This window comes from Lactuca saligna, chromosome 7, assembly GCF_052625555.1.
Source record: "Lactuca saligna cultivar CGN05327 chromosome 7, ASM5262555v1, whole genome shotgun sequence".
Taxonomy (NCBI): domain Eukaryota; kingdom Viridiplantae; phylum Streptophyta; class Magnoliopsida; order Asterales; family Asteraceae; genus Lactuca; species Lactuca saligna.
This window is the reverse complement of record NC_136423.1, coordinates 84,447,093-84,474,918: the sequence shown is the minus strand read 5'-3', so window position 1 is coordinate 84,474,918 and position 27,826 is coordinate 84,447,093. Positions and strand designations below refer to the sequence as shown.

The 27,826-nt window shown below is 37.7% G+C and overlaps 1 protein-coding gene across 2 annotated transcripts; it reads right to left on the bottom strand.

Moving 5' to 3' along the window:
- Nucleotides 1–209: 209 nt before the first annotated feature.
- LOC145006229 (putative methyltransferase PMT26) lies at nt 210–6,676 on the bottom strand. Of its 2 annotated transcripts, none has more exons than XM_078965318.1 (9): nt 6,513–6,676; nt 4,394–5,279; nt 3,662–3,811; nt 3,302–3,572; nt 2,142–2,252; nt 1,890–2,064; nt 1,528–1,800; nt 846–1,040; nt 210–758 (listed from the first exon to the last, which is right to left on the bottom strand). In XM_078965318.1, the coding sequence occupies exons 2-9, from the start codon at nt 5,240–5,242 to the stop codon at nt 530–532; spliced, it is 2,253 nt and encodes a 750-aa protein (XP_078821444.1). In that variant the 5' UTR covers nt 5,243–5,279; nt 6,513–6,676; the 3' UTR covers nt 210–529. The 2 variants fall into 2 exon arrangements, with proteins under 2 accessions (XP_078821444.1, XP_078821445.1); XM_078965319.1 differs by lacking the exon at nt 6,513–6,676 and adding an exon at nt 6,200–6,330.
- Nucleotides 6,677–27,826: the final 21,150 nt, after the last annotated feature.

Sequence of the window (27,826 nt, the reverse complement as noted above, 5' to 3'; positions counted from 1 at the left end):
CTTATTATTTTTTTTACTAAATGTATTTTCCAATTATTATTTTTTTTACTAAATGTATTTTCAAATTGTTTTTTTTACCAAATGGATTGTTGAGAAAAGTTTAGTCCACTTTTCCAACAAGTATCATTTTCATTTGTTCATCAAGAAAATTAAACGTGCTTACTTCGCATATAAACCCAACCAAAACATACAACCACATAACAACCAAATAATATTAAAGATATATATTTATAAACTATGATTAAAAGCAAAATATTTGGACGTTACAAACCAAAATTCCAACAAAATACACTCAAAAATTCCATGTTTAATTTTGATATGAAGCCCTCTTTCACTAGCAAGAACACATCCGATTCTCAAAATAAACAATAAATGTCGCATCACATCCTACCCACAAGTTAAACAACTCAACCCCGTACCCAATAACAAGACAGAACAGAACAGAACAGAGCAGAACAACAAACTAATCAACTAAAACACTATGATACAAAAACCACGGGAAACCAACATAGCAATGAACAACAAATAATCAAGCAATGGCATATGTAATTGTTTCTACCTCAACAGGCCTCCACATACTCTTTTGCACACATAGTAATCCCTCTTTGTCTTTAGAGTAAGTTAACCTCACTTCCCAATTCATCGACCGAAGAATATTCTCTACTTCATCAATGATTTCTACAGTGTCACGCACTATAAGTTTTCCTTCGGGTCTCAATATTCTATCCACCTCCGCAATCAAAGCCATCATGTTACATCTACAAACACCAATTCAAAACCAAATTATCAGTACGACAAGGGCATTTACGTCTTTTCGTAAACTAAAAGGATCATTAGTTGGTTACTTCTTTTTGATTTTGGAGAAAAGATGATCCGCATGGAGAAGATCATAAGATCTCGGGTAAGTGCTGAATGATTCACACCAATCGTGATATATTCCAAATAATCCGCGTTCATAAATTATTGGAAGCGTGTCCGGAGAATCAACCGATACCACATTCATCACCCATGTATTCATTTCTCTTAAAGCAGCTGCAAATCTGAAATATCACAATATTAGAAACATATAATATAGAGTAAATTACACGAATGGTCCCTATGGTTTAGGGTAATTTGCGCGTTTGGTCCCTAACTTATTTTTTTAACTCGGAAGGTCCCTACTGTTTGTTTTTGTTACGCGGTTGGTCCCTATCTTACCTAAAAAGACTATTATGCCTTTGATTTTTTTAATTTATCTAAATAAACACACCCCTAATCCCACCCCCTCACCTACCCCCATCATTTTTTCCTCTTTAAATAATAGTCTTTTTAGATAAGATAGGGACCAAACGCGTAACAAAAATAAACAGTAGGGACCAAACACGTAACAAAAACAAACCATAGGGACCTTCCGAGTTAAAAAAATAAGTTAGGGACCAAGCACGCAAATTACCCCAAACCATAGGGACCATTCGTGTAATTTACTCTATAATATAAGAAATGAAGTATATGGTGGTATTTGTTGGTTTTATTAGATAAGTTACCTACCCTCCATATATAGCTCTCATATCCATGACATTTCTGACATTTGACCAATTTATCCCTAATCCATTCATATACGATTTGTTAACAACGCGTTTCCAGTGTTCAAAGTCTGCAGTGAAATCTTCGGGTGCAGGCTTCCCGTAAACCCCGGTCTGTGATGTCAGCAACCAGTAAGGTGCTTTTTCCACTCTTGATGGCCATTCTTCTGGCCACTGGGACCCACGCACTTCTGCAGCTATTGGTACCTTGTGCATGCATGTTTGTAGAGGTACTTTCCTAAACATTTTTATATGTTACATTTCTTGTTTCTTACTTATAATGTATTTGAAAAGTAATTAAGGAATAAAGAAATGATGGTATAATACCATGCAGCATTTGGATCATCGGATTCGTTGCAGAGTGGAGGGTCGTTTTGTGGTCTTCCTTCGTAGCATTCATTGGAGATGGGCTTTTGGTAAACAGCAACTCCCACTTTATTTACTTTATCTTTGTTGACAGCTATCAGTTCCCAACACATTGCCTTTGTTAATTTTGTCATGGCTGAAAAAAAAAAAGAGAAGTTAAAAGTGGATGTTTTTATAAGGAAAAGTAAGAGATAAAAAGGTAAGGGAAAATACCTTCCCAAATCCCAACATCTTCTGGAAGTTTCTGATAGATTGGAGTAGCAGACCAAACAAAGTAGCCACCAGGTCGTAGTAGACGATTTAGCTCTAAAAGAAGTTTACCTCCTAAAGATAATAATAATAATAATAATAATTAATTAAAAAAATGTAGGAATGGAATGAATACTCATATGAATTTATTATATTATATGTAAATAATACACCTTATAGTTTTTTAATTCTACTCTATAGATTATTTAGTTATTGTTAATGACTTGTTTATCTACAGAAATAAAAAGTTAAGATAAGAAAAGCTCATAAGAAATCCAAATAAGATTATATTTGAAAAAAAAAAAAGAAAAAAAAAAAAAGTCGAGTTACTTTTAGAAACTAAAGACGTAATTAAACTAAAATCACAAAAGTTTTTGGTAAAGATTTGTCATTAAAAACTACAGTGATATAATAAAAGCTCATTCTAACAATTCCAAATAAAGATTATAATTAAGATATATTTTCTGGATATTTTTAGAACGTAAAATTTTAATTTAATTAAAACCAAGAGTTTTTTTTTTCAAAAAAAAAAAAAAGTGTCATTAAATATTGGGTTAATCCCATAAAAGACCTTATATTTTGTGTTTTTTTTTTCGGATTAAACCTCAACTTTATTTTTTTTTATGATAAAGACCTTGCATTTTTTTCATTTTTTCCAATTTGGCCTTTTTAGTCATTTTCTGCAAAAAAGTTGAAAATGTGGGGGTTTTTTCAGGAAAAACTAAAAAAGGTGAGGATTTATTTGGAAACATTCAGAAAGTTGAGGGTTTTTTTGGAAAAAATGAAACAAAATATAAGGTCTTTTCATGAAAAAAAAAAAAAACAAAAACAAAATATAAGGTCTTTTATGAGATTGACCCTTAAATATTACATAAAATATTAAAAAAAAAAAAAAAAAAAAAAAAAAACTGTTATACTACATATTTTTTTCATTCCATTCCACAATGGCATTAATAAGAAATTAAAATCAATGAAATGGAAGTGATCATGTTCCTTCAAGAATGGTCCATTCCATTCAATTCAATCACACAAAACAAACATCTTTTTCTTTTCATTCCAACGGAATCAACCATTCCATTCCTTCCCCTGATTCCATTATACCAAGAAAGGAAGAAAGAAAATACCTTCAATATGCCAAGGAACTCTGCAACGTGCACAATGGACAATATCAAAAACCCTAGCAGGAAAAGGAAGCCTTTGAGTCCCCATAACAGCTGAAAGAGCAGGAATCCCTCTTTCAAGTGCAAATTGAACCTGAGCTTCATGTTCATCTTTTGGAGCAAAAGACATTGTCAAAACATCTCTATCAAATAGAAATCCTCCAAAGCTTGCAACCCCACATCCAACATCTAGTATCACACGTGACCTCTTTCCCCATGCAATATCAGGCACAATCTGTCATAGCAAATAATTATTTATTCATAAATCTTTTCTCAATTTTTACAAAATACTTATAATGTTATGGTACAACTTAGAAGCATTACTTCTTGTATGAAATCAATGTAATGGAGAGCTCCATGCTTAAACTGGGTCCCACCACCAGGGAATGTAAGGAATTCACCTGTTACTTTCACCCAGTTTTGGTGTCCTTTAAGTTCAGCTAGTTTTGTGTGAGGTACATTATGATACCATATCTGCAAAATAAAAAATTACATTTTCAGTCATCTATATATGTTATTAAGCATCTATATATACATACATTATACATATAACATGTTCACATATGTAATGCATAGTTAAAGACGCATGTAAACATGAATATGGGATTATAAACACTTGAAGAAAGTCGTAGATACTGCATAAGTGAACATACTTTTAGAGGGTGTTTGGGATTTCAACTAAAAACAACTTATTGACTTTTTGACTTTTTGAAAAGTTAATAAGTCAAAAAAAGTGTTCTGCAATATGAAAAGGACTTTTAAAATAATTTCTCATTAACCCTTCAAAAAGGAGATTTCAATAAGGATTTCCAACTTTTTACAACTCCTTATAACTTTTTGTGTTGTAAAAGACAAATACCCTTAATTAAAACATGCATAAGCTAAGACAAAAACCTTTTAAAAAACTCCTTTTCTCATTACCATAAGTCAATAAGTCCTTTTGAAGTTCAAAATGAAATCACAAACACCCTCTTAACAACAACACATAGCAATATAAGCTTGAAAGTAAAGAGGAGACAAGATAATAGTTTTAAGAAAATAGAATTATATATATACCTTTTCCCTACTAGTGGGCCACTCTATGGGGCGTTGATATCCTTCAGGAAGAGGAACAAGGCAAGTAGGAGGGTTTTGAGGACAATGTCTTTCCCTATGTTCATAATGCTTAGTAGTTCTAAGACCTTTAATTGCTTGTAAATTATCAAGACATGGGATATAATCAGGTCCAGCTGTAACATTACAAAGTTTCCAATTATACCCATAATCTTTCTCCCCCTTTTTCTCCTTATGCCCTTCCTTTTCATTCATTGACTCGGTTGCTTGTGTTGAAAATGATCCATTTTGAGCAGATGTTTCACTCAAAAGCTCAGATTGAGCCCCAGATGGCAATATCTCAACTTGGGTTGAACTTGAATCCTCTTTCCCTTCCTTACCCTCTTCAGATATTTCTTGTTTTTCATCTTTCACATCCTCATCTTTCTTTGAATCCTTTTCATCTGAATTGGTTTCCTTCTCATCTTCATTCTGTATTGTTGTTTCTTGAACTTGTGTTTGTGTATTATCCTCTTTAGAATTGTTTTTCTCATGTTGTGAATTTCCACTGTTGTCACCTTTTGTTGCATCTTCAGGTAAATCTCCTGGATTATCCTCAAACTGTTTTGAAGTTGTGTTATCAGGAGTTGGAGTCTCATCTTTGCTAATAATGCTATCATCAGTCACTACTGTTCTAACTTCATTAGTGTTCTTGAGTGTAGTGTCTAAATTTTGAAGAGGAACAACAGATGATGATGTCATCATCCATACGCCAACTAAGCATAGGGCCACAAAAGCCACCAGTGTAACTGTGGAGCAGTAATTATTTGTGGATTTTCTTCCATCATTCTTAGAGTGTTTTCCTGGTGCCATTATTATTGATTTGGATTATGTCCTAACAATGTGAAGCCTGAAATTAAAGACACTGTTAATGTTTCTTTTAAAGTAGTCTAAGAGAAGAAAAAGAAAAGGGGAAATAAATTTATGAGATAAGCCACTAAATATACAATATAACATATATGCTTATATCATAACGATGGATATTTATTGTAAAGTTTGAGATCAACATAATCCATTTAAGAATCCAAGATATTAACATTTAACAAGTTTATCTTGAGGTAGCATACACTAGTGTGCTAGTGTCAAAGTTTTCAAGCATAAATCATTATCAATATCATGAATTTCAAACTTAAAGAATGACCCTTTCGATCAAAAAACTGATAATGTGGATCTAATTTGGAATGGAGGTGGTAATATGTAAAGAAAAAGACAAGGTCAAGTTAGTCTAATCATTATTAAATATTAATATCCTCTTTTTTTATTTCTCTCAACTTTTTTCTTTGATTTATTTATTCGAGGCCTGTTTTGACCTCTTGCAGTCCACAAAACTAGCTGAAAATTAGAAAGTAGAAGAAAACCATATAATAAGAAACCCATAGACAAAAGGTTATCATTTTATATCTTATGAAAACTTCCTAGACAACTTCAGATTTGGCTAGATCCTTCAAGAGTTAAGAGTGCTGAAACTCAAAAGATCAACAACACCAATGTTGAAGATCACAATCCATGGATGTGAAAGTTTTTAAATTGAATCGTCTTATGTAAGCTCTCCGTGAATAACTAGTATATGTAGGAGCAATTAAAAGTAAAACAGAATGGTAGCTCAAGCTAAAGGTTATGACCAATGATTCTACAAACTCTGGGTAGCATTTGTTCTGTTAAAAAACATCGATATAGATAATACGCGTAGCACGCTAATTTTATACAAGTAATCCAATAGAATAACGATGGTTTTGAATTCTTAACAAAATCCACATCAATAATGCCTACCAACAGTGATAATGCTGCCTTATGATGGCAATTATTGATTATTCACGATGTCCCATCCAATCTACAACATGATTACGACTGCTTTACTTAAATCGCACCCAGCCCTAAAACGTTAATAAATACTGGTGGGGTTAGGATTCGCCCTTTTCGCCAATTACTGGGGGGGAAGATTCAATTGGTCGACATTATAACGAAGCAAAACTCAATCAAATGCCGTGAATCAGAATGAAGGGTGGCCCCATTTAGCAGCGTTATAATGAAAGATGATTCCGGCATATAGATAGATCTGAAGATGGGTAACAGTAACATGTACCTTGATCGGAAGCTAAGAACGGATCTGGAAGAAGAAGTTGATCATTGCTAAGTGATGAACGATACTCCAGTACAATCGGATCAGCAAGAGAGATGAGATTGGAACGTGGGAGAAGTGAGATTCACGCTATCTATTTATTTTCTGAGATGACACCTTCAACAACAGTACGTGTAGGTGGGTATGTATTCACTCATGGTAACTCAAATAATGTTCTTCATTACATGCCAATCAAAACACCTTTTTATCTCAATTATATCAACCTCTACCCTTATTTATAGGGTTAGATATAAAAACATACGGTAATTTATTTTTATTTTTATTTAAAAATTTATAAATTATATTATTATAATTTTTTAGAGTAAATTACAGAAATGATCCATGTGGTTTGGTGCAGAGTCACATGTTAGGTCTAATCTTTGAAAGTTGACGAATCACATCCTTATGGTAAGTGTAGTGTTGGTTCTTGGCTTGTATAAAAGACTCCTATGTTCTTTGTAATATATTTTTTAGTTAGTAAATTCTCAGAGCGTATGTTAAAAATATATTGTTAAAATATTAAAAAATATAAGTTTAAAATTGTTATGGTATTGACATTAACGTTGAGATAATATTTTTATACTAATTTATATATATAATCTCAATTATTTTGAATAATAATATGCATTGACATTAACCAACATTCCCCATTAGTAGAATTAAATGCAATTATCAATTTAGTTTTATTTTTAATAATTATTATGATTGATTAATTATATTTTTACTTATGCGATCATTTCTAATTTCAATAATAATATTTATTTAAAATACAATTTATTTGTAGTTAAATGTAAGTTATAATTTGATGTTATTATCATTTAAAATTATTATTCATTAATATTAAACCATTTATTATTAATAATAAGTTAAAGAAGACTTTTAAGAAACATTTAATATTATTATTAAAATGTGAGACATACACCAAATAATAAAGTGATAAGATATACAATTTACATTTCAAAAGAGACTTGCATGGATAATATGACATATCCATGATTTTTATAATTTTATTTTATTATTTATAATTATTGTACATTAATTTGAAAACCACTTATTAGTATTAATAAGTGAAAGAAACTTTTAAAAAGCACTTATTATTATAATTAAAATGTTAAATATATACTAAAATATAAAGTGATAAAATAGACAATTTGTATTTTAAAAGAGACTTACATGGATAATATGGATAAGGGCTAGGTTATTTTGTTTCTTATATCTATTGTGTGCCCATAAGCACAATTCTAGACCAATAGATCAATAAAATCAATAGTCATGATCTGAGGGTCTATGATATTACAATCGGGTAACATGTACCATATAATCATTCAAATTTAATTAAAAGGGTATTTTAGACAATTAACTATATTTAAAAAACGAAATTTTCGAAATTAAAGGGATAATTATGATTTTTATCTTAAAAATAATTCAATTTCAGTTCTAATTTGATTTATAATCATAACCGATTATAACTTGTTTTATTATGTCAGAGTGCGATTCTATTAGAATGAAATTTTGTTATAATGACATTCTGTTAGAATAACAATTAATTACATCCTTTAAAAATACATAAATAAGAAGAAAACATGAATAAGTACATTATGAAACAATATACAAAATCGATTCTTGAACTAATAATATATCAAATAATTATATTATATGATTGTGATACAAAAAGAACATTCTTGAATAATAACAACATTCTGAAAGAATAACAAGTGTAATTCTTAAAAAACAACAACATACTTAAACTATTAGTATGATCAATCTTTGATTCATTCTTCAATATATTCTTATAAGGTCTTCATGTCATTCCTCTCACAAATGCAACAAAAACATCAAAATCCAACAAAAAAACACCAATTCATTCTAAAAGAAAAATATTCCTAAGATTCATTTTATACATTAGGGTGGAATACATTCTACTATAAGACACTCTTGTTCTACATATTTTCTTTCTTTTCCACATAAATGACAAACTCTTCAAAAAAAAAAAAAAAAAAAAAAAAAAAAAAAAAAAAAAAAAAAAAAAAAAAAAAAAAAACTATTAAAATCTAACAATAACACTAGTCCATTATATAATAATAGTGTTGATAAGATTTGTTTTATAAATTTTGGTTGCATACATAACATACATTCTGCTAGAATACAAACATTCTGAAAGAATGGATTTATATAAATAAATTCTGACAGAATACACACAAATTCATTCACACCTCATACTCAATTTTCACATCATAATAGACTAATTTCTTCTAAAAAACAACACCAATTTGGTTTTTTATACATTTCAAGAGAGAAAAAGTAAAAAGCAAACACCAATGGTATCTTACTGAGAATTAGTCAATTACCGAGAATTTGGCTTGAAACATCTGTTATGCATTCTATCGAACACCTTATGTGCATTATCCAATTGACATAGCTTTACCTTGAAATATAATGTCAAACACCTTCAACAGGTTGTATTAAACACCAAACACCTTCACAACACCAGAAATTGCCCCGAAAGCATGAGAAAGATTCATGAAATAATGGGAAAGGGAGAAAAACAAAACATAATTTCTGAAATAAAAAAAAGTAGGAGAAAACCTACCTGCTATTACTATTGTGATTGATGTCAACGAAGGTACCAAGGACTCATATTTGTCCCGTCTTCTTTCAGTCTAAGAGCTGCTTTGTCCAAATATCTACACAAGATTGCTCCTATATATGTTATGGATGGATATCATGTGCATGTTTAGAGGGGGAAAAGATACTTACCTGAAATCATCTGTAAGAGCTATCTTGTCGCTGCTTTTGATGGCAAATCTCTCCCCTGAAGCTCATATAATCCAACATATTCGCTACTATCAAATGAAGCATTTCGTTTCCGGAAACCAGCAACGAGGACTTGAGCAACAAGAGTGAGAGCACTACCCCCACGAAACCGGTGTCAGTATAATGGATTACCAACAAAGAATACTATGTTGGAGATTGACATGGCTACAGCTAAAGCACCAAAGGCAGAACCCCATCCAGGTTCCATTTGAATGTAGACTACAACAGTAAATGACATAATTACCCCCAATGTCACATAGATGTAGAACAAGTTGAAGAACCTATTGAGATTGGTATTATAATCTCTGCTCCTCTCGGCAAATTGATCTACTCCAAAAGAAAAGACACAAGGCCTAATACCGACGTCGACAACGGTTTTTGTAGGGTTTAAAAAACTGATTGTAATTTTATAGGGATTTGATTTGATTTTAATTTTGGAATTTATTTAATAGACATCTAATATTACTAACTTACCCTTATTGATTTATTTAAAAATTTAATTTGTGTTCAATTCTAATTGGTCCATATATGCACACAATACTTGTTGAAAACATTTGAACCTAACTCATATGAATAATATGACATATCCATGATTTTTAATTAGTTATTGTTTTGAAACAACACGAACATACAAACATGTATACAATAGTTAATTAATTATATATATATATATATATATATATATATATATATATATATATATATATCACCTTCCGTAATATATGATCGATAACATGAATCTAATCTAACTTAAATTAAAATTTCAACCACAACATACAATGATATTCTTAAAAGAATACTTAAACAAAAAATATATAAAAAAGAATTAGTATATAACAAACTTACAAATTAAAAACTTCAACATAATAACATGGCTCGAAAAATGGTCCAAAACCCTCAAACCAACACAAAAAACTTTAAACTTGTTTTGGTTGTGAATTTTGTATGTGATTTGTATTTGTCTGTCTACTCAAAGAGATTGACATTTTTATAGTAGACTATCCATTAATTGTTTATTAAATATATTATATAAGTTATAAAACCTTTAAATTGTTAATCATTATTAAGAGACTTTTGAGTGTTATTCATTAAAATAGGAGGTTTCAAATGCATGAGGTGTTTGCAAATTTTTGTAGGGGTTTCATATATATGAGGTTCATGGAAAAATATCTCCTTTTTAAGTATAGTATGATTTTATTTCTTTTATTCACTTTATTATCTAAATAAGTAAAACTTATTGTTACTGTCTTTACCTCCATCATCACAGCGTCCCCCTCCTCGATGACCCCTCAATTGATTCCAGAAATCACACTAACTTACCTCTTTATTTTCTATATCCACCCGAAAAAGACTGGATAATCACCTCCCCGTCGACCACATCTAGTAATGCACTTTTGGTTGTCTGATTTTGGCAATCATCTATCAGATTCAGATCTAACGAGAACGTTGTCATTATGTTTTCAAGATCTCCATGTTAATCGACAAGAATGTCTTTAAAAGAAAGTTTGAAGTGAAGAAATGCTTTCAATTAAAAAGGAGTATTTGATAAAAACAAATTACAACTCCCTGAGCTTGTAACACACATGTTGCTCAAATTCATGAACCTTCAGAAGTTCTCTTATTTGTTTCTATCTACATGTATAGCTATTTATTCATTTTATGAGCACTAAATGGACTTTAGTGATTGTAGAAAGCTGAAATTTTAATTTTTGTAGTGAATGTGAACTTCAGTTGATGAAATTGTGGTGGACTTATGAACCGATCACCCATAAAAGGAATATAGTAGCCATAATATGGAACGGAGGATCTGTAACACCGTAAATTTCAAAAAAAAAATTCAAATTTTTATAAAACATAATTCATTTAATATTCAGAAAACAACCATTTTCAATCGTTCAATCCAAGTAATACAAAATCCCAAGATCTCAAAATCATAAATCCCATGTGTGTGTACTGATCAAGCCGGCGCCTTCCCGCGGTCGTCACTAGTACCTGAAACAAATAACATCAAACACTGTAAGCACAAATCTTAGTGAGTTCCCCAAAATACCACATATAACACATATTAGCCACTCGAGGCTATAACTTTGTGGGTCCGTGCACCCACACTCTATGAACCCTCAGGTTCTAACTATGTGAACCTTCCAGTTCTAACTCTGTAAACATGCACAGCATAAATCACATAGAAATAATGCAGTAAAACACATAACATACATAGCATACAAATACTCTGCCACATAACTCTGGTTACCTACTCAAGGTAAAGTATAGTGAGAAGACTCACCTCGCGTGTCTCGGTAATTCGTAAATACCTGAAATCACTAGTGCTCGATCTCCCGAGCTATAGTCCTCCTATAACACAATACATTTCTAATTAACACTTTCCCAACTAAGGTTGCATATCCCTTAACAATTCAACATAGGTCAACGCTGGTCAACGGTCAACTTTGACCGGACTCGGCGAGTGCACTATAACGACTCGGCGAGTCTAAGCGCATACATTGATTCCTCTCTTGACACGTCGAGTATTCTCCTAAGTCGACAAATTCCACTTAGCATGAGTTGTGGGGCCACTACGACTCAACTCGCCGAGTCTCAAGAACAACTCGGCGAGTCCAGCATGACTCAATAACACCACAAAGGTCAAGAATGGCTTCCTCTTGGTTATGACCTCCTTCTCCTTGCTAAATAACACCACAAAGGTCAAGAATGGCTTCCTTTGTTTCTCAAAACGCTCAAGCACTCTAGGGTTTCTCTCTATGGATTGGTGAGCACAAATGACGACCATAAGGCTCTTTAAATAGGTCTCAAACCCCGGGAATTAGGGTTTCTTCACACAGCGTGGACTCGCCGAGTCCGGACGCGAACCCATGCCCAATATCGCGATCCTACTCGGCGAGTTTGAGCTCCAACTCGCCGAGTCCACTCACAATTTCCAAAAATAAACCAATAATAAATACGTGGAAATTCTGGGCTGTTACAATTCTCCCCCACTAGAACTAGACTTCGCCCTCGAAGTCTCACTCTGCAAATAACTCCGGATGCTGCTCTCGCATCTCACGCTCTGGTTCCCACGTCATCTCGGACCCCTTCCGATGCTGCCACTGAACCAAAACCAAAGGTACCTCCTTGTTCCTCAGAACTTTGATTTTCCGATCTCTGATGGCCACTGGTCTCTCAGCATAATTCAGGCTCGCATCCACCTGAATATCCTCTAATGGAACCACTGCCGACTCATCGGCTATACACTTCCGCAATTGCGACACATGGAAAGTGTAGTGAATCTGCCCCAACTCTGCTGGAAAATCCAAACGATAGGCTACCCTGCCTACCCTCGCGACTACCCGAAATGGTCTGATATATCGGGGCCCCAATTTGCCCCTCTTCCTGAATCGGATCACTCCCTTCCAAGGAGAGACCTTCAATCACCGCCCTGGAACTTAAGTTCGGACCGGCGTCTGTCCGCATAACTCTTCTGTCGACTCTGGGCAGTCAGTAACCTCTGTCTGACCTGCTGGATCTGCTCTGTTGAAGCACTATCTCAGTGTTACCCATAACGTGCTGCCCGACTTCTCCCCAGCAAATGGGGGTCCGACACCTCCTCCCGTACAACAGCTCAAAGGGTGACATACCGATGCTCGAATGATGGTTGTTGTTGTAAGAAAACTCGGCCAAAGGCAAATACGTATCCCAACTTCCCCAGAAATCTAATACACATGCTCGGAGCATGTCCTCGAGGGTCTGAATCGTTCGCTCACTCTGTCCGTCTGTCTGGGGGTGATATGTGGTACTAAAATGCAACCTAGTACCCAACTCCTCATGAAACTTCTTACAGAATTTGGAAGTGAAACGCACATCCCGATCGGAGACAATCGAGTTCGGCACCCCATGCCGAGATACCACTCCCCTCACATATATCTTTGCTAACTTCTCTGCGGAAGAACTCTCGCTGATGGCAAGGAAGTGAGCGCTCTTCGTCAACCTGTCCACAATCACCCAAATTGAATCAACTCCCCGAGCAGTCCTTGGCAATTTGGTGATGAAATCCATGGTGATCTGTTCCCACTTCCATTCATGAACCTCCAATGGCTGCAACTTACCATGCGGTCTCTGATGTTCGGCCTTAACCTTACGGCAGGTTAAGCACCTCTCAATGAACCACGCAACATCTCTCTTCATACAGGGCCACCAATACTCCCTCCTCAAATCCAAATACATCTTAGTGGCCCCAGGATGGATCGAGAATTTCGACCGATGAGCCTCTTCCATCAAAATGGCACGCGTACCTCCCACGAACGGTACCCAAATATGCCCCTGAAAAGTCATAAGCCCCCGACCATCGGTAACGAACTCCAATACCAAGCCAATAACTCGCTCTTTCTTCTAGATTTCCAACCTCACTGCCTCAGCCTGTGCTCCTCGAATGGTGTCCAACACCGGAGTCATCACGGTCAATCGCAAACATACATCTTGCAACGGGGCGCTCTCCGCCCGACGACTCAGGGCTTCGGCTACCACATTAGCCTTGCCCAGATGGTACAGAATCTCACAATCATAATCCTTAACCACATCCAACCACCTCCTCTGCCGCATATTTAGGTTGGTCTGATCCATCAAATACTTCAGACTCTTATGGTCCGTGTATATTGTACACCGAACCCCATACAAATAATGGCGCCAAATATTGAGGGCGAACACCACTGCCCCTAACTCTAGGTCATGGGTAGGATACCTCGACTCATGAGGCTTCAACTGCCTCGATGCATACGCTATCACATGCCCTCTCTGCATCAGCACCACTCCCAACCCCAACATCGATGCATCACAATATACAATAAAGTCCTCCATTCCCTCCGGGAGGGCTAACACCGGGGCCTCGCATTACCTTTGGCGAAGCATCTCAAAGGAGGCCTGCTGCTCGGGGCCCCATGAAAAAGAAACACCCTTCCGGGTCAACCTAGTGAGTGGCACTGCGATCTTAGAGAAATCCCTGATAAATCTTCGATAATAACCGGACAACCCTAGAAAACTCCTGATCTTGGAGGGTGACCTCTGCACCTCCCAGCTCATCACTGCCTCCATTTTGGCTGGATCAACCAATATCCCATCCTGGTTAACAAGATGTCCTAGGAACTGGACCTCTCATAACCAGAAATCACACTTGGAGAATTTGGCATAAAGCCTCTCTGATCTCAGAACTCCTAGGATCTCCCTCAAATGCTCCTCATGCTGCTCCTTAGATCTCGAATATACCAAAATGTCATCAATAAATACGATCACCGACCGATCCAACATCGGCCTGCACACCCGGTTCATGAGATCCATGAACACTGTCGGAGCATTGGTGAGTCCGAAAGGCATCACCACAAACTCATAATGCCCATAACGCGTCCTAAACGCTGTCTTCTGGACGTCCTTATCTCGCACCCTCACCTGATGGTATCTAGACCTCAAATCGATCTTGGAGAACCAAGATGCTCCCTGCAACTGGTCGAACAAATCGTTGATCCTCGGCAACGGGTAACGGTTCTTGACTGTCAGCTTGTTCAACTCCCGGTAATCAATGCACATCCGGTGTGAACCATCCTTCTTCTTTACAAACAGAATAGGCGCTCCCCACGGCGAGCTGCTCGGCCGAATAAACCTTTCCCCAGTAGCTCCTGAAGCTGCGAGGATAAATCTTGCATCTCTGAAGGTGCAAGACGATAAGGCACCTTAGCGATAGGCGTGGCCCCCGGGACCAAATTAGAACCGAACTCTACTTGCCTCATGGGAGGCACAACCGGCAACTCCTCTGGAAAGACATCCAGGAACTCTCGCATTATAGGAACTTCCTCTACTGACCTAGGCCTCATGGAATCAACCCGCGTATCCGATACGTACGCCACAAAACCCTTACAACCCTGCTATAGACACTGTCTCACCCTAGCGGCCGAACAAAACGCTGATCCAGAACGGGTACCCTCGTCGTACACTGTAAGAACTCCCCCACTAGGGTCTCGTATGGTCACTAGCTGTCGCTCGCAGTTGATAACCGCACCAAACCTGCTCAACCAGTCCATGCCCACAATGACGCAAACATCCCCCATGGCAATAGGAACCAAATCAATCGGGAACTCAACGCCGAAAATCTCGAGTACGCACCCACGGATCACCTCCGTGGCATATATCGCCTTCTCGTCAGCTATGGAAACTCTCAGAGGCCGAATCAGCACCTCGCGACTAACACTGATGTGCTGACTAAAAGCCAAAGATACAAAAGACCAACTCACACCCGAGTCAAATAATACCAAGGCAGGTACAAAATTCACAAGAAAAGTACCTACGCATAACATAATATAAGCATGATATTCCAACATTACAATAAATACACGAAAGAATACATACCAGCCACGACATCGGGCGCTGCGCGGACCTCATCCGCGGTCAACTGAAACGCTCTCCCACGTGCCCTCGGCGCCTCGGCCTTCACTGGCCAACTCCCGGTAGCTCTGATGGTGGCAGGGGCAGATCCCTAAAGTGCTCCCTGAGCTGATCCCTGCAACTACGGACACTCCGCCTTCCGGTGTCCGGTCTGGTTGCAATGAAAACATACTGCAAACCCCTTGGGGCAGTCCTTGGCTATATGCCCCTCCTTGCCACATTTGTAGCAAGATCCAGCTCTACACGCTCCATCATAACCCTTACCGCACTTTCCACAAGTGCGGACCTTCTGGATCCCTGATTTGGGATCAGCGGGCTTGTCCCGCTTGGCTGCCGGCTGGAAATGTGCCGGTCGCCGATCCCTCCCCTGAGACTCAGCTTCCTCCCTAGCCTGAGTCTCCAACTTGATCTCCCTCTTCCGGGCATTTGCCTGAAGCTCGGCAATGTCCGGTATGAGGAGTTCGCCACGAACTCCCGAATGTTTTGCCTCAAGATACTCAAATACCGGCTCATGCGTGCCTGCTCAGTGGATACGTGCTTAGGGCAGAACATCGCCCTCTCGTGAAACATCCTGGTAATCACCGTAACAGACTCAGTGCCCTGCTTGAGGGTCAGAAACTCCTGGGCCAAACGCTCCCTCTCCACCTGGGGAACATACTCATCTCGGAACATGGCAGTGAACCTCTCCCAGGTCACTACCTCAAGCTCAGCAGGCAAAAAGTGTGTTGTGACAAACTTCAACCAGTCCTTCGCTCCTAAGCGAAGCTGGTTCAGCGCGAACCGTACTCTCAAATGCTCAAGAGATGAGCAAGTGAAGAAACACCCCTCTATGTCAGAAATCTATCTCATAGCCGCCATCGGGTCCTGGGTCCCATCAAACTCCGGTGGTTTCGTGTTGCTGAACTCCCGGAACAGCAACACGTCACCACCCTGCGGCCTAGCAGCAACAACAGCAGCCTCAGAAAGAGCAGCATAACGCTCGTCAAAAGTCTCAATCAGCGTGGTCTTAATAGACCTGAACATCTCTGGTATCTCTGCTCTGATGACCGTAGCCACCTCCTCATGAATGATTTATCGGATCTCCTCATCACTAGCCCCGACACCCTCCGGCATATGACGTGTTCTCACCATGATCAACCTCTGAAATACAACATATGATAAATTAGAATCCGCTCGAGCATACTCACACTCGACAACTCATCCCTCCTTGATCCTTGGCATTCTAAAGATTCTTACTTGGACCGTACACCGCCCCGGTGCTTTCAGTAGTACGGGCCCAATACTACTGTCCACACAGTTTTAGTACACACCCCAACTCCTCCTCTTTGGATCCCAATTCCCAAGTACTCTATCACTCTCTAACAGATCTCTCATAAGCTCCTCGCTACTACCTATTCACTCTTAAGCATCTCATAGCAGCTCACATCTCCCTAGGCTAAGGCATCACAAATCAGGGCACTCTAGTCCTAATAGGAATACCTAGCCTACCTTAGCAAGAGAATACATCATAACAATCTCATAAACATATAATATAAGGGTATTTTGGGAAATCATCGTTCGGGCGCTGACTGATCGTACACACGTTTCTCCTCTGAATTTCTCTAGAAATCTTTTACTTTTAGAAAATTTTGTTTTTCTTTTTGAAAATGCTTTCCATATCCTCAGTTTGAGTTCAAATACTCCCGAAGGTGTACCCGAATCCCTCAAACCAAGGCTCTGATACCAAATTGTAACACCGTAAATTTCAAAACAAAATTTTCAAATTTTTATAAAACATAATTCATTTAATATTCAGAAAACAAACATTTTCAATCGTTCAATCCAAGTAATACAAAATCCCAAGATCTCAAAATCATAAATCCCATGCGTGTGTACTGATCAAGCCGACGCCTTCCCGCGGTCGTCACTAGTACCTGAAACAAATAACATCAAATACTGTAAGCACAAAGCTTAGTGAGTTCCCCAAAATACCACATATAACACATATTAGCCACTCGAGGCTATAACTCTGTGGGTCCGTGCACCCAAACTCTATGAACCTTCAGGTTCTAACTCTGTGAACCTTTCGGTTCTAACTCTGTAAACATGCACAACATAAATCACATAGAAATAATGCAGTACAACACATAACATACATAGCATACAAATACTCTGCCACATAACTCTGGTTACCTACTCAAGGTAATGTATAGTGAGAAGACTCACCTCGCGTGTCTCGGTAATTCGTAAATCCCTGAAATCACTAGTGCTCGATCTCCCGAGCTATAGTCCTCCTATAACACAATACATTTCTAATTAACACTTTCCCAACTAAGGTTGACTATCCCTTAACAAGTCAACATAGGTCAACGCTGGTCAATGGTCAACGGTCAACTTTGATCGGACTCGGCTAGTGCACTATAACGACTCGGCGAGTCTAAGCGCATACACTGATTTCCTTGGGATCCTCTCTTGACACGTCGAGTATTCTCCTAACTCGACGAGTTCCACCTGGCATGAGTTGTGGGGCCACCACGACTCAACTCGCCGAGTCTCAAGAACAACTCGGCGAGTCTAGCTTGACTCAGTCTACCTGTCAACCCACTCTGACTCTCCCTGACTTACTGAGTCAAACCCTCAACTCGGCAAGACCACTTGCTGTGTGGTCTAGGCAATATTCATGCTACTCGTCGAGTCTGTTCTTCGGACTCGGCGAGTCCATGCCATGCAATGACTCAAACTTGCTCATAAGGTCAGATCCGGTCCATTAACTCATAGATCTAGTCCTTCCAAGCTTATTTAGCACGTAAAGTCACTATCTTGATGCACATACAACATCTATATGACCATATATGATGATTTTGTCCCAAATACCACAACTCAAGGTCATAATCTCCATTGCTCTTCATAAAGCTTGATGAGTAAGGCTCTCTGGACCTCTATGGATCCAGATTCAAAGCCTCAACATTAGAAAGGAACTATTTGGCATCAAATCAACCCAATAAAGGCCACAAGAAACCCTAAATCCAAATATACTTCATAAAACAGAAGGTGGACTGAAATAATACCTCAAGTTCGAAGATCTGAGCTTCAAATCCACAGTATAGCAATCTCCTATGCTTCCTCTTGGTTATGACCTCCTTCTCCTTGCTAAATAACACCACAAAGGTCAAGAATGGCTTCCTTTGTCTCTCAAAACGCTCAAGCACTCTAGGGTTTCTCTCTATGGATTGGTGAGCATAAATGACGGCCATAAGGCCCTTTAAATAGGTCTCAAACCCCCAGAATTAGGGTTTCTTCACATAGCGTGGACTCGCCGAGTCTACTCTTGGACTCGCCGAGTCCGGACGCGAACCCATGCGCAATACCGCGATCCTACTCGGTGAGTTTGAGCTCCAACTCGCCGAGTCCACTCACAATTTCCAAAAATAAACCAATAATAAATACCTGGAAATTTCGGGTTGTTACAGGATCTCCCACTCTTAGTAGAAGAATTTTTTAGATTCAAAGACACCATCTTAACGACATTGTCTGATTTTCATATAGAGAAGACGATAATGACGCTAACAAGCACACATCCTCTTACCAGTTTTATGGATTGAAATGTTGATGTCTCACTAACAGAAACTAATCGTAAACATTTTGAGTTAAATAAAAACATGTTTCCATCCGGTCAATCTTGTCAGAGCTCAAAAAACACATAATGTGTACTGTGAGAATATGTGGCATAAAAATATAGTGTGTATTGTGAGCAGTGTGTATGGAATGAAAACACACAATCCATGTGAATTAAGAATACTTGATGTATGTAATGAAAACACAGAGTACTTAGGGTTCACAAAGGTTTCTTAAGGTTTAAAAATGTATATGCTTGTATAAGATTGTGACGCCCCATTACCATGTGTTTACGCGTGTGCGTATGATGTATATCATTTTCCATGTGTTCAACAACTACTTCTTAAATGGGTTTAAGATAAGATGACTAGTAAGAGGGACAATAGTGAATGAGAGAGAGAGACAAATGAAGGAGTTGGGTTTTAAGATGGTGGTCGAAGACGATGAAGGTGGTGGTTGAAGATGAAAAGGGGGGAGAATGAAGATGTAGAGGGTGTGGGAGTGGGAGTGGGGCATGGTGAAGCAGGTCAGTTTTATTTTTAAATTATTAAAAACTATAACTGAGTCAAACGCTCAAACAAAACAATATATATATATATATATATATATATATATATATATATATATATATATATATATATATATATATATATATAATAAAGGCCAAGATAATCTTTTTATATGGACTAGAGACCAAAATTGCGAGACTTGAAAACCACAAAGATGCAATATGTCAACTTTTCAAATGTTAGATCAAAATTGACCATTGTGTACTTTACTTTTTTTATAATGATATCGTTCTAAAAAAGTATTTTATTTTAGAAAAAAAAAGTAATAATTATAACATTGTATATTTAATGTTTTTGTTAAGAGTAACTAAAAACTATACTCCTTTTAAATATAAATGTTCGTTTTCTACTTTTATATAGATTTATAGTTAGTTGGGTTTGAAAAATATAATATTGCACTAGACAAATAATACTAAAATATTATATTAAACAAATAAATAAAAGTACATAATTATTTCTAGTAGTTAGCTTTCAAATTTTTATTTATTTTTAAAATAAAAACATTATTTTTTTAATTCTTTTTTTAGAAGGATAAATTCATTCTACTCTTAAATTCACTTATATCTCTAATGGGATTTGAACCATCGACCTCAACAAAACATTATATAATATAAACTAATTGGAGAGTACGATAAATATCATAAATAAAACTGGCAAAATTCACATAATGAAAATAAATTAAACAGGAAATTAATGTGTTATTGTTGGTAGTCTTCAATGTTCATAGATTATTAGGTACTATACGTTCCATATTAATTGAAGTAGATAATTAAAATATGAATTTATCGTATATGAAAATCTTAAAGTTTTAGAAATTTTGTTAGTTTTAGGTGGTTGATTTACATCCAATTTTTTCTAAGGTTTTTATTTTTACTTTTATTTTTGTCCTTATTACTTATAATAACATAACACTATTATAGGTTACTTCTAAATAGTTTAACTAAACATAATATAAATAAGTTTTAAAAGTTATATATATATATATATATATATATATATATATATATATATATATATATATATATATAGTTTTTAGAATTATATATGCATTTTTTAAAAATATTAATTATTTTGTAGAAATATAGATACCGTAGTAAACAAAGACGGTAAGATCCATTAAAACGAAAAAGCCCTATTGGATCAAACAATCCAGAAATTTGAATCACGAGAACAATATTAGTTCAAACGGAAAAGGACTAAGACATCATACCACAATCAATCACATGCAATGAAAAATACCAAACAAAAAGAGACATAGAGATTTACATGGAAAACCTAAATCAGGAAAAACCACGAGCGGAGGAAGTCGAGAACCAATGCACTAAAATATTGCAGTGTTTATAGAGCTTGATCAAAAAGATTATAATGAACTATAATGATTTGGTGATAAAAGAGATAAAGCCTAGAAAATTTTGCTCAAGAAGAAGAAAGTAGAAGAAGTCTTCAAAACACTCTCTCTTAAAAGACTTCGTGTTCATTGAGATGAAAGGGGAAAAGGGGTTTGACCAATTTGGCTAAACTTGGTCTTTCAAGAATGGAATATTTGCATTCCAGAAGCAAGCCCTTTTTAGACCTGAAACACCCATTTTAGACTATGGCACCCCTTTTCGACCTCAAACACCTATTTTAGACCTGGTGCCCTTTTTAGACCCAAAACAACCAAATTAGACCTGGATTGTTGAAAATACAATATAGCCCTTGAACTAAGCAGAACTTGGTAGTGGCTAACGCGATGGGCTGGGAGACATTGAAGAACTTCGGAGCCTTAAGATGAAAGGTTCTGATATAGTGGCCTATACAACCAGATTCAGCGATCTAGTGACTTTATGTCCAAATATGGTCCCCACCGAAAGTAGAATGATCGAGAGATACATCTGGGGTTTGGTACCCCCATATCAGGGAAACGTCCTGGTATCGAACCCTGCAACCTTTGATAGTGCCAAGGAATTGGCGCAAAGGCTTATCGATCACGGGGTCCCTCCTCCAACAACAACTACAACGGTTGTCTCAGCACCAACTAAAGCAACCGACAACAAGAGGAAGCGTTGGGACCGAAAGAAGGGCAAATCAACTCAATCTTCTTCGTAGAACCAATAGGTTGTGGTTGTTCATGCTGCCACAACCCCTGTTGCCCCAGTACTAGCGAAGCAATATGCGGGGAGTTTACCCAAGTGCACAAAGTGCAATTTCCACCACAACGGCCCTTGTCGGGAAATGCATTGCACCAACTGCGATAGGAAGGGCCATACCATCCGGTTTTGCAAGGGACCGCCAAGACCAATCACCCAGATCCCTGGTACATGAGTAAGCCAGGCTTGCTACGGTTGCGGCAAGACGGGATATTTCAAAAGAAACTGCCCTAAGGCTGGGAATGCATGTGGAGCAGGAAGACTGCTTGATATTGGTCACAATGAAGCCGTGACAGATCCCACGGTAGTCAAGGGTACGTTTCTCCTTGATAACTTATATGCATGTGTTTTATTTGATAGTGGGGCGGAAAGGAGCTTCGTGAACAAAAATTTTTACCACTTACTTAATCAAGCGCCACAAGCACTAAAAGAAACTTTCATCGTAGAAATGGCTAATGGGAAGACCAAGAGTTCTAACGAGATTTACCTAGGTTGTACCCCCATGCAAGATAACTATTCGTTTCCGATCGACCTCGTGCATGTGTCAATCAAGAGTTTTGACGTCATTGTGGGCATGGACTGGTTGAGTCTCCATCGTGCCGACATCCTATGTTTCGAAAAAGCAGTACGTCTTAATTTACCGAGTAGCAAAACCTTACTGATCTACGGCGACAAACCAATTATGAACCTTCGTATGATCTCAAGCATTCAAGCCCAGAAGTATCTACAAAAGGAATATTGTGCATTCCTTGCTCACATAGTCGATTTGAGCCAAGAAACGAAAGACCTAAAGGACATTCCAGTAGTGCGTGACTTTCCCGACATCTTTCCAGAAGAACTACCAGGATTACCACCCTAACGCCAAGTCGAGTTCTGAATCAACTTAGTTCTAGGGGCTACCCCAGTAGCCAAATCGCCTTATCGTCTAGCACCAGCTGAGATGCAGAAACTATCTAGCCAACTTAACGGACTGCTCAGCAAGGGCTTTATTAGACCAAGCTTCTCGCCTTGGGAGCATTGGTCTTGTTCGTAAAGAAAAAGGACGAATCGTTCCGAATGTGCATCGATTACAGAGAACTGAACAAACTTACTGTAAAGAATCGCTACCCTCTACCTCGTATAGGCGACTTGTTAGAATAACCTCAAGGAGCGAGCTACTTTTCAAAAATTGATTTAAGATCCAGGTATCACCAATTACGAGTGCTGGAGGAGGATGTTCCCAAGACAGCCTTCCGAACTCATTATGGACACTACGAGTTTGTAGTGATGCCATTCGGATTGACTAATGTGCCCGTAGTATTCATGGACTTAATGAATAGGGTATGTCATCCTTAGTTGGATCAGTTCTTCATTGTTTTCATTGATGACATACTTATCTACTCTCGTAGTATGGAAGAGCATAGTAAGCATCTACGCCAGATCTTATAAACTTTACGATCAGAGAAACTCTACGTGAATTTCTCAAAGTGCGAGTTTTGGATCTGAAGAGTCGATTCTTGGGTCACGTTGTTAGCGAAGAAGAAATTCATGTAAACCCTTCCAAAATAAAGGCCATTGAGAACTGGTCAGCACCGAAGACGCCTACCGAAATTCGTCAATTTCTAGGCCTCACTGGCTACTATCGTAGGTTTATTCAGAATTTTTATAGAATCACGAAATCGCTCACTACATTGACCCAGAAAGGCGTGGCCTTTAACTGGGAAGAAAAACAAGAAAATGCATTCTAAACGCTAAAACAAGACTTATGCAGTGCACCAATACTATCCCTCCCAAAAGGGATAGAGGACTTTGTTGTTTATTGCGATGCATCCAACCAAGGGATTGGTTGTGTTCTTATGCAGTGAGGTAAGGTGATCGCCTATGCCTCAAGACAACTAAAGATACATGAGGTCAATTACACCATGCATGATGTTGAGTTAGGAGCGTTTGTATTTGCTCTGAAGATCTGGAGGCACTACCTATACAACACGAAAAGCACTATCTTTACAAACCACAAAAGCCTACAACACATATTCAACCAGAAGGAGCTCAATATGAGACAGCGACGGTGGGTAGAGCTACTCAATGACTACGAATGCCAAATTCGTTACCATCCCGGTAAAGCTAACGTGGTAGCTGACGCCCTAAGTCGGAAGGAGTATTCTGGTCGCAAAGTCAAATCATTGACTATGACTATCCATTCGCACCTGTCCACACAAATCAAGGAGGCTCAGCTAGAAGCCTTGAAACCGGAAAATATGGCGGGTGAATCTCTAAGAGGGATGGATAAAAACTTGGAAGTCAAGGGTGACGGAGCCTTATACCTCATGAACCGGATCTGGACACTGAAGCATAGTGGTTTCAGAGACTTGGTCATGTCTGAAACGCATAAAACTTGGTATTCCATTCACCCAGGTTCAGATAAGATGTATTTGGATCTCAAAAAGCTATAATGGTGGCTTAACATGAATGTAGAGATTGCTACCTTCATGAGTAAATGCCTTGCGCCAAGGTTAAAGTCGAATACCAGAAACCCTCAGGCTTACTACAACAGCTGGAGATACCGGAATGGAAGTAGGAGTGGATCACGATGGACTTCATAACCAAGTTGCCCAAGACAACGGGTGGTCTTGACACCATTTGAGTGATCGTAGACAGGTTAACAAAGTCCGCACACTTCCTGCCTATCAAGGAGAATGACAAGATGGAGAAACTAACGAGAACCTACATTAGGGAGATCGTACGACAGCATGGTGTTCCCATATCCATTATCTCTGATAGAGATAGTAGATTCACCTCAAGGTTCTGGCAGTCGGTACAAAGTTCCCTAGGAACTAAGCTGGACATGAGTACAACCTACCATCCGCAGACCGACGGACAAAGTGAGAGGACTATTCAAACATTGGAAGACATGTTGCAAGCATGTGTGATAGAATTTGGATAGGCATGGGATACCCATTTACCCCTTGTCGAGTTATCCTACAATAACAGTTATCACACAAGCATAAAGGCTGCTTAATTTGAAGTCCTCTATGGCAGGAAGTGCAGATCCCTTCTGTGTTGGGCTGAAGTGGGTAACACCCAGTTAGCTAAAGAACAAGTTCATGACAAAACTCTCACGATAAGATCCTTCAAATTCGCGAACGATTGAAAGCCTCTAGAGACCGACAGAAAATCTACGCAAACAATAGAAGGAAACCTTTGGAATTCCAGGTGCGTGACCGCGTCCTATTGAAGGTCTCACCCTGGAAGGGCTTGATATGCTTCGGAAAGCATGGAAAGCTAAATCCAAGATACGTGGCGCCCTTCGAGATCATCGCTGGAATTGGCCCCATAACTGACAAACTTAAACTACCTCGCGAACTTAGTAACGTACATCCTACCTTGCACGTCTCGAACTTGAAAAAGTGCCTATCCAATGAGACTCTTGTAATCCCACTTGACAAGATCGAGATCGACGAGAGCCTCAACTTCGTGGAAGAACCAGTAGAGATCATGGACCGAGAGGTCAAGCAAACAAAGCAAAGCCGCATCCCGATAGTGAAGTTTTGCTGGAACGCCAAGCGAGGACCTGAATTCACCTGTGAGCGCGATTATCAAATGAAACTGAAATATCCCCTTCTTTTCACTTAATTACTTGTAATTTCTTAAACTCAAATTTCGGGATGAAATTCCCACTAACAGGGGGATGATGTGACAACCCAAAATTTCTCTCTTGTACAAACCATTCAATTAAATCAAAATCAGACTCGTTTCCGCTATCTTTTAGCATTGTTTAGAGTCCATTTAAGTATTCTAAGCTTAAGTAGAATCAAGGTTGGGTTTAGGGATGAGTTAGTAAAGTCGTAAAGTAGCATTTCAGGCCAAACACTCCTTCAGAAGGACTTTACGGTCGTACACTCCCCTCTATATAAGTGGCACTTAGCCATTTTTCAACACTTTACACACTCCTAAGCCTAGATTTTGGATTTCTCTCTCAACTATCATCACATTTCTCACCAAGATCTTCAAAGATGTAAGTGTTTCCCACCTTGATTTGTTGCAACATTACCTTATCTAGTGGTGAATCCATGTATTCATCTCATTAATTTCATCTTTGGCTAGATCTTCATCTTTCACCAAGAATACCAAGAACACACACTAGTTCTTGGTGGCTTTAAACCCACTTCAAGCTTCCAAATCGTGAGTAACTGCTTCCTATGCTTGTTACCTACTAGAAATGCTTGATATTCACCTTGAAACCGACCAACTTAGCATGAACATGAAGGGTGTACGGCCGTAGACCCAGGTGTACGGCCGTACACACCTCATAAGGCCAAACCCTGTTTAATGCTCATTCTTGGCCTTATACTTTCGTTTAAACTATGCATGGGACCTAGAACACTTCCTTGATGCTAGTTAGGACCTTAAAAACACCTCGAATGCACACTTCTTCATGAGTGTACGGTCGTACACTCATGGGGTCGTACACCTCATGTACCGTACACCTATGGGTGTATGCACCTTTGTGTGGCCGTACACCTCCCTCATTCAATCACATATGATTTTAACACTTAGTTTCAAGTGTTTCCAAGTCCCTAGGCTGGTTTCCTATCATAACTAGTTGTGATATACCCTAATTCGATACATATATGTGTTATTACATGCTAAATAAGATCCGTTTGTGTTCGTGGCTTCAGTTGACACTCTGCATCCCATATCGATCTTTCATTCAAACCACTCGCTTCAGGTGAGTTCATACCCCTACAATCAACCTTTAACTGTTTTAATGCTTTTAGGGGGTGGGGGAATACAAGTTGAATTCAATTAAATTTGTGTTAGTATAAACATTTGTATACTTGTCAAATATCTTATTTCAAACTCATTTCCAAACTACTTTTAAAACATTGTTAGGTTCTACTTGTAAACTCTTTTAAACTCTCTTTCAAACTCTTTCAAACATTTGTTCCTTGTTTGGTTGTAGGATTAAGGTAGGATATACTAGTCCGATTGTCGATTAACTCATAGTTATACATGTTAAATGTGTATATGAATATAAAAACTTATCTTTAAAAAGTATACTTAACTAAATTGTTCAGGCTGAACAATTGACTCCTTTCGATAAGTCAAGAACAAACTAAACATGCTAGTAAACTATAATAGGTATAGTTTAGAGAACATATACATATACGTATACAAGAACAGGAAAGAACATATACATACACAAGAAAAGGAAAGAACATATACATATACAAGAACAGGAAAGAACATATACATATACAAGAGCAGGAAAGAACATATACATATATATATATATATATATATATATATATATATATACAAGTACAGATAGAACACGATAACTAGAATATGAAATGCTACTTCATGTTACGAAAAATACATTGTTGTATCACATTTGTAACCAGAGTCTCCTGGAGGGAGAGCGGGCATTATGTGTATAGATCTATACGAGACAGACACTCCCACACCCTGACTGCTAGCTACAGTCCCATCCGGTAAGGCCAAGGGGTAACAAAATGTCACCTTACTATTTTCGACGCCAAAAGGTCTCCGTGTATTCAGCCGTCAATCAGCATGGTTACAACTAATTCACATTTAAATCTTTAATTAACCAAACCGGTTTTAAAGACAACAAGATTCCTCAATGCGTATAGATCATTTAATACGACTAGGAGTTCCCATTTTTCCACTTCATTATACAGTTGTGGTACCGTTGGGTTAAAACATACTATTTTTCCTAATGAAAGATAGCAACAAATGGGAAAAACAT

Coding starts and splice junctions, on each gene's coding strand:
- LOC145006229 (XM_078965318.1), bottom strand. CDS start 5,242: ATGGCACCAGGAAAACACTCTAAGAATGATGGAAGAAAATCCACAAAT. Junction 3,812..4,393: donor GGCCCACTAGTAGGGAAAAG/GTATATATATAA, acceptor TTTATTTTGCAG/ATATGGTATCATAATGTACC. Junction 1,041..1,527: donor ATGAGAGCTATATATGGAGG/GTAGGTAACTTA, acceptor GTGATATTTCAG/ATTTGCAGCTGCTTTAAGAG.